Raw genomic sequence first — 7,914 nt, 5'->3', positions numbered from 1 at the left:
GGTTCAAGGTGGGAATGTGTGGCAGGCAGCTCAGGAAGGCTGTACCTGCCAAGTACCTCAGCAATGGGGAAAGGAAGAGAGCAACACACGGCCCCAAGTTTAGGATAAAAGGCTGCTGTGCCCTCCAAAACTCCAAGAAAGAAAACCCTGCGGGTGTGCACCCCAGTGAATTCTCCCTTTATTCAAATAAAGTTGCAGGACACATCTGTCTCCTTTTTAGACATAAACCTCTGGTGTTTTTGGATTTTCCTGACACCCCTAATGACCTTGACTTGATGTAGATGACCTTGGCTGGAACTTCTTTTAGGGCATGCGCTGTCGCTTCTTGTTACATGGTGTGAAAAATGCGTATTTTATGATTGGCTTTTCACAAATATTAAAATGAATATTATATGTGTTGTGTCAGAAAGTAATGCAGTATTAATTCTCTTAAGTAGTGTGTTGTATTTAGTTTTAGGCTATAACAAAATGTTAAAATAGAAACTATGCTATGTAGGATACTTTTTTTCTAAAGAAAGGACTCACACCAAGATAGCAGCCACAGGACACCTAAATCTTTCAGAGAAAGAGAATTTATTGCTCCATTGTCAGGAGAAATGAACTTCTTCCCTCCTCGCTTGGACAAGATGACGCCGTTAAGATTAAGAGGAAGAAGTTGAGGATGACCAGACGTAATCTTGTATTTGAATGGAATTTATGCATCGTGTATGAGATATATGAATATGCAACAGGTTATTGTTTTTAAGGGTTAATCCTCTGTTAATGTGTGTCCTTTTTCAGGCTTGCGCTGCCCAGAAAAAGGTACCTGGGCATCCGTAACTCTTTGTCTCTATTGTCTCATATTGTCCTAATTTAAATTGTCCAAATTATTATTACTTTAATTATATTGCTATTTTTATAACCATTTTATTACTATTAAACTTTTTAAAATTTTAAAAATAAGTGATTGGCGTTTTTCACACATGGCTTTGCCACAAAAGCCACTATATTCCTAATTATCTCTTCATCCATTGGTTCCAGTTATATTTAGCATCCTGTGTGTCTACTTTCATAGTCTTTTATCTATTTTGCTAGTTAGTATTTAAGTTCTATTTAGCAGCCTCAAGGGGAAATGAATATTTCCATTCTCTGTGTTGTCTGTCAGGAGTCTCCCTCACTGGAGATACTCCAGAACCGCCTGGACACAATCCTCTACCATGTACTCTTGCACGACCCTGCTTGAGCAGGGAGGTTGGACCACTGTGGTCCCTTGCAACCTGACCGCTCCTGTGACACATATTTGTTTTCTGAGCATTTGTAAGGAGACAGAGGGGTGGGGGGGGACAAAAGACGAGTTAAGACAGACACATACACGCGGCGAGGAGATAACCCATAGGCACCGATAGCTGCACGACGATTGCTACGGAAATTAAACCTTCCACACTGCAAGGGAAGCGGAAAGCGGTGCCGCGCCGGGGGCGGCGCTTCCCTCCCGGCTCCCGCAGCCATGGCGGCTCCCGGCGGGATGGTGCCGGTGCTGGCGGGGCTCTACGTGGGCGGCGCGGACTGCTGCTCGTCCCCGGCGGCGCTGTCGGCGGCGGGGGTGGTGGCGGTGCTGACGGTGGACGCGGAGGAGCCGCCGGCCGTGCCGGGGCTGCGGGCCATGCACGTCCGGGCGCGGGACGAGCCCGGCGCGGACCTGCTGAGCCGCCTGGACGAGTGCGCCGCGTTCCTGGGCGCGGCCCGGGCGGGCGGCGGCGCCGCGCTCGTCCGCTGGTGAGCCCGGGGCCGCGGCGGGGCCCGGCGCTGCCCGCGGCCGCGGCGCTGCCGCTGACGGGCCGCGCTTGCCTTGCAGCCACGCCGGGGTGAGCCGCAGCGTGGCCGTGGTCGCCGCCTACCTGATGAAGACGCAGGGGCTGGGCTGGCAGGAGGCGCTCGCCGCCGTGAGGGCCGCCAAGCCGGACGCGCAGTGAGTGCCCGCCCGCACCCCGCGCCCCCCGCGCCCGGCCAGCGCACCCCTCACGCCGCTCTGCTCTCGGCCCCGCCGCAGGGTGAACCCGGGCTTCCAGGCGCAGCTGAAGCTCTACGAGGCCATGGGGTGCGCCGTGGACACCAGCAGCGCCCTCTACAAGCGGTACCGGCTGGAGATGCTCAGCCAGAGGCTCTCCGGTGAGTGGGAGCAGCGCGGGTGCGCGGAGCGGGCTCCCAGCAGGGGAACGGGCTGGAACAGGCTGTCCCGGAGTGAGCCCTGTCACAGGGGCTGGACTTCGAGTGTGGCCCTCAAAGGAGCCGAGCCTGCACTTGGCCAGGGCAAGCATTCACGTTACACCAGCCCTAGAGAATCCCAGCTCATCAGTAGAGGGAAAATGTGCCTTTGGGAGATGCGTGGGAAATAAGATCTGTAAGGAGCAAAGTGCAAAAAATGGTTAAGGTCAGTTTGATATATTTCGTGATTTTACATCCCTGGCAAGGCAAACAGCATCCTCAGAAAATATGTCAATGTGATGAAAAAAAAAAAGCAAAACTTGAGGTAAAGGTGAAATGCAGGTAATGAAGTAAATTTTCATACTTTAATTTGCAAGAGATACATGTGCATCGGTGTAATTTTATAATAAAATAATAATCTGTAGCTTTTCTTGCAAGATCTGAGTGTTGCATCACAGTACTGTTGCCCTTTATGTATCATTGTCCTTAGCAGTTTGCAAGCTGACATTGTCAAATTGTAAGTGACTTTCTGTATTTTGGGCACTCAACAGTGGCACAACTACTCAGATACCTCCTCTACCTTAACTTTCACAAAATTGAAGTAAGAACATAAAGCAAAATGTCATTATTTTACCATGGTTGAGGCCATAGTCTAGATCCCAGTTCCTTGCATTGAGCAAATCCCAGTCTTAGGCATGGTGGGATGAGGCTCTTTTGTTTTTAGCTTAATCTATTGGAATTTGTGACAGAGCAAATGAAAGGAAAGAAGGTGGCTCCTACAGGCTGTGACTGGGGCAGAGGCACACTCCTGTCTCATTCCCAGGAATGCAGCGTGGCTGAGCTGACCTGATTCTCAACATGGTCCTGACCCCTCTGCAGAACCTCAAGACTTGCCCCGAGAAGTCTTTGCAGTTGATCCTACCACTACATGTCAAACATTGAACACAGAGGTTCTCTACAGATGCAGGAAATGCAGGTACTTTATATATTGAAAAAACATGTATTTTTATATATTTATAAAATACTTTCTATTTCTCCTTAAAACGTCATTGTGAAATCTACTCAAGGGTAGAATAACCAGTGTGAATCAATGGGCATGTCATTGTTGTCAGGTCATGGATGAGCTGATGCCTAAGTTTCCATGCTGTGTTTGCAAAAAAAAAAAAAAATCGAAAGTACAAAATTTTTGTTCCCTGGAGTGGTGCTTGTGAACCTTCCAGACTAATAAGAAAATGTCGGATTTGTACTCCTGTTTAAATATTCAGAGTCAGGAGGCCCATATCCTTATTTTCTGTTGTCTGTAGATTTGCCCAGTTAAAAAACCCGTTTGTTTTATTTCTTTTTTCTCATGTCCCGGAGGGCAGACGCGCTCTGTTCCGTAGCTCCAGCATTTTGTCCCACACGGAAGGAGTGGGACCGACAGCCTTTGCCCACAAGAGGCTAACAGAGTCTGCACGGCTTTCTGGGAACGGCCAGGAAAAGTGCACCTCCTACTTCATCGAGCCCGTGCAGTGGATGGAGCCGGCATTGCTCGGAGTAATGGAAGGACAGGTGAAATGGAGCATGTGCTTTTTAGTCTTTGCATTTTTGGTTTGGAGTTTTTTTTTTTTTTCAAAGGCAGAATTGTGTTTCTTCCCCAAAAGGAAAACCCCCACACAAGGTCCTAGGCCTCCCCAGCCTTTTTGATGTAAATTTTGCAGCTTATGGGCAGATGCTTAAATGTAAAATACTCTTTCACAAGGAAACTGCTGACAATGGCAGCCAGGACCTTGGAGAGGGTTTATCTGCTGTTTGTTTCTATTATGAGAAAGATTTGTGGCACTTCAGAATCCTGTTGTGGTCTCAGGCTGACCGAGTCCTTTGGACCCTGGTAAAACTGTCTTGGAATCCCACCAGGTCCCAGCACAGCTGCCTGCTACACCCTAGGGCTAAAGAGCCCTTCCGGTTTGGCTTTTTGGCCTGTTTCTAACTAGGTCCACATCAACACATGTCTTAGACTGAGTCCTGGGTTTTTCTTGCAGCTTCTGTGTCCCAAATGCTCATCAAAGCTGGGCTCCTTCAGCTGGAGGGGGGACCAGTGTTCCTGCGGCCGCTGGGTGACACCGGCCTTCCAGATCCACAAAAGTCGAGTGGATGAAGTGAGGACATTGCCTGTTGGTAACTTCCAGACTGCCAAAACCTGAACTCATTGCTTCACTTCGTGGATTTCGTAACATCTACTGAGAACTATTAGTCCATGGTTGCCAGGAAATGAGTTTATGACTTCCAACCCTTTGTGAGGTGGCGGAATTACTTCAACATCTTCAGCTTGATGTGTCTCTGAATATATTCTATGAAAAACCAGAACACTTTCTTCAAAGAGGTGTTACAGAGTGGTCAAATCTAAAAAATGGGCCAAATGTGATGTTTTTAGTGTATTCTTCATTTATGTGTTGCTGTTTACAGAAGGTCTCAACTCCTTATTCAAAAGGAGTTGCTGTGGGCAGTAGTGCTGCTCAGCTTCTGATCCAAAGTGCCCTCAAATGGTACAACTACAGGTGTTTGCATGCATGGCAGCAAAAGGCAAACTTAGTTACACTTTTATTCTGTTAAAGTAATGCTAAAAATACCTGCCCCAAGAATATTTACTACTTGTAACTCTTTCATGTAACGTGTGAGGAGATTGTGCAAGCTGTAATGGAATGGGAGAACTGAAGTAAAGAGTCCATGCCAAATAACTGCTTGCAGTTTTGAAGAAATCCTGAAAGTGATGAAGTAATTTTTTCTAAGCAAGCTGTCACCTTTTGTGATGGGCTGCTGTGTACACCACTGTTTAGCATAGGTTTGGTTTGACATAAAAAAATTAGGACAGATAAAACCTAATTTAAATCAATTTTATTTTCATCGACTTGAACAATTTTTTTAATTTATTTTTTTACACAATTTCCAGCAACGTACATTATGAAATATACAAGATAAAGTAGGTGGTGGGGTTCTGCCCATGTTGTAATTCCTCCCACAGCTGTGGAAGGAATATTTGCAGGACACAGTGAACATCAGAATCTCAACACTGAAAACAGACACAAAACAAAAAGGACAAAAATATATATGAAACTTTGAACTGGTCACACTTCAGGGCCAGGTACAGCACAATAAATATTAGAACTGCATTATCTTAGACATCTTCTGTAAAGTTTATAACATCCTCTATTTAAAGAGATAAGAACATCTGGTTTCTAGCATGAAATGCTACATTGTACAGTGGTGAAGGGTACAAAGATGAGCCCAGCAAGGGCTTGGATGGTGACTACTCATTCACACATGCTCATTGATAAAATAAGCAGCATACACCAAAAGTTTAGTGAGCTGTAAACTTAAGCGTTCACTACCAGAATATCAGCCGCAGGAGCAGTTTCTTTTCGGGAGAACCAAAAATAGTCAATCCCTTTAAGTTTCAGCTGGGCTCTCCCCTGACAAACAGTGGGTTGATACCATAATGGAAGTGGCAGCATTTGGTCCGTAGCACAAGATCCCTTTGCATCACTACTGTTCAAAGCTGGCGCCGGTGGAAATACTTCAGTGAAGAGTTAACGCTCACGCAGGCATGGTGTCACCAACAGCAGGTGCTGTCTCAGGACTAACAAAGCAGTAGGTGGCAGCTGGAACCCAGCTGGGCACGGCATGCCACCTGACACAATCGAGAGGGAGAGACTGGAGAGGATGCCAGCATCTCTCTCTCTCGCACTCTGGAGCAATGGGATGAGTGCTGGGCTCGGGGAGTTTGACAGAAAGGCTGCGCTCTGCTCATTCCTCATCTCAGTCTAGTTTTACCAATACAAAAAGCCCAAGAGACAGCAGTTTCAGCTGCTTGACAGAGTGCTTCCAGAGCACAGAGCAGAAGACCAGAGCCACTGGTTTCTCTTGCATCGTAATCAACAAGGCAGGAGTAAATACATTTTGTACTTGTCAACCTTCCCCCGTTCATCCCCTGCCCCCAGCTGAGCATCATACATTCCTCTTACACAAGAGCTGGGGACCCTCTGTGCCACCACCCAACAGGCCAGGTGAGCACAGGTGGAGGAAGAAGGCTAAGCACGTGCTTTCCTTTCCTTGGCATAACCTGGGCATTGCACTGGGGGCAACTGCACTGGCAGAGCACCACCAAGGAAGGACCACGCTGTGGTCAGCACGTGTGGCATCACTGTACCTTGCCAACCATGCCCTGCAGTACATGGCAGCTTCACAAGCTTCACAAAGTAAAGCAGCTGAGTGTCAGGAAATTTACGGGATGAACAGGAGCCAGAAGGTAAAATTCTGCTGGAAGCTGAGCACCTGTGGCTGTGATTTTAGCTGATGCTGAGTCCAACAGTCCTATCTGTATTAAGCAGGAAGATAAAATTGTATTTCTCCAGTGTACAAAATTATACCAGTCGCTTGCATATGCTTATCTTCTAGTTAGTCCCTTCTTGAAGAGGACCAGAACTACCACATTTCAGTACCAAAAGACTCAGCTGAGAGACTCAGAAATGATAGAGTAGTGAAGAATTTTTGGTTGTGTCAACATGTCATCAGAATATGGTCAGAAATTTTGTTTGAGAACAGAGAGTTCTATGTCTGATAGTCACTTAGCAAAGTGGCAGGTGTAAATGCCCTTCCCACTGCCAGCTCGCAATGTACTGCATGACTGCATGAAGACCTACACCTCCTCTGCCGGTGCAGCTCAACTGGTTACACCCCGAGGTGAAAGACTGGTTACCAGGAGAGCTGGGAGAGGAAAGGTGACATTTTTCCCACCCTAGAAGTGTACAACAGCATTTCCTCACTCAGCCAGGCCCATTCACACATCACTCACCAGACACACAAAGCAATGCCAAATACAAACTAAGAGGAATGTTTCTTGTAAAGACACTCTCTGAGTATGAACAGGGGAAACACAGGGTTATTTATCAACTCAAGTACTGTTGCATCATTCTTGTAAGGTAGGGAAGCAGAGGAGCTGAGATGAGGAACTGAGAGGACAAACTGGAGTGGTCACAGAGGTCGAGTCTACTCTTCCAGATTTCGAAACGCATTCTGCATATCCTCAAACAGCTGAGCATAGTCCGCCTTGATTTTTGTTTCACCATCTTTGACAGGGTCCTGAAAGAACACAGCAAGTAAACAGATCCATCAGGAAAAGCCCATGGTAATTAAGTCAGCCCTGGTTTGCCACTGCTGCAACCTCTTGACTCGGGATCAACACTTGCCAACTGCAGAGCAGGCACTGTAGCTCTGTCTTTGCATCCTCTCTGTCTCACCAACAGCCACAGGGTTTAAATCTCTTTCTCTTCCCACATTAGTGAGCAGGCAGAATGGGTACTGGAAAGAGATTTTTTTCTCATGAGCAGTGGTTACTGCACTGTAAAGCAATTGATTTGGAAAGCTATCAAAACCACTGAGGGTCTTGGTTAATGCTGTGTGATTTGAGAGCTGCAGTGATTAATACCAGCTCCTATGCCCACACCAAATGCAGTGCATCCCCAGTAAGTGGAAGAGTTACTCTGCAATTACTTAGAGGTTGTTTGGTTCAAATTAAAACGTATTGTGTAACCATGAAAATCCCAAAAGTAGCTTTGTACAGCTTCATTTTCTCAGAATATTTTTCATGAAAAAAAAAGGCAAAAAATTTATCAGCTTTGCTCTGAGGCTGCAAGGCTTTCTCTGCAAGAAGCATCATTAACTGTCAGGCTGTGAAATCTGTTCAATGTCTTC

At 46.6% G+C, this 7,914-nt stretch overlaps 2 protein-coding genes across 3 annotated transcripts in view; one reads left to right on the top strand and one right to left on the bottom strand.

The window, feature by feature from the left end:
* The first annotated feature begins 1,486 nt into the window (after positions 1-1,486).
* On the top strand, positions 1,487-5,255 carry DUSP12 (dual specificity phosphatase 12). The gene is made up of 6 exons (XM_058824979.1): positions 1,487-1,755; positions 1,835-1,948; positions 2,030-2,148; positions 3,064-3,160; positions 3,549-3,735; positions 4,206-5,255. Exons 1-6 carry the CDS (start codon positions 1,487-1,489, stop codon positions 4,365-4,367), a joined length of 948 nt encoding a protein of 315 aa, XP_058680962.1. The 3' UTR covers positions 4,368-5,255.
* ATP6V1A (ATPase H+ transporting V1 subunit A) overlaps positions 5,024-7,914 on the bottom strand; it is a 31,610-nt gene continuing 28,719 nt past the window's right edge. For both annotated transcript variants that reach the window (XM_058800546.1, XM_058800545.1), the window contains exon 15: positions 5,024-7,302. In XM_058800546.1, the coding sequence (XP_058656529.1) occupies positions 7,210-7,302 (93 nt within the window). In that variant the 3' untranslated portion in view covers positions 5,024-7,209. The remainder of the gene's footprint in view (positions 7,303-7,914) is intronic.

Source organism: Ammospiza caudacuta, chromosome 2 (assembly GCF_027887145.1).
Source record: "Ammospiza caudacuta isolate bAmmCau1 chromosome 2, bAmmCau1.pri, whole genome shotgun sequence".
In the NCBI taxonomy this organism is placed as follows: Eukaryota; Metazoa; Chordata; class Aves; order Passeriformes; family Passerellidae; genus Ammospiza; species Ammospiza caudacuta.
Note: the sequence above shows the minus strand (reverse complement) of the source record. Positions and strands in the feature narration are given on the sequence as shown.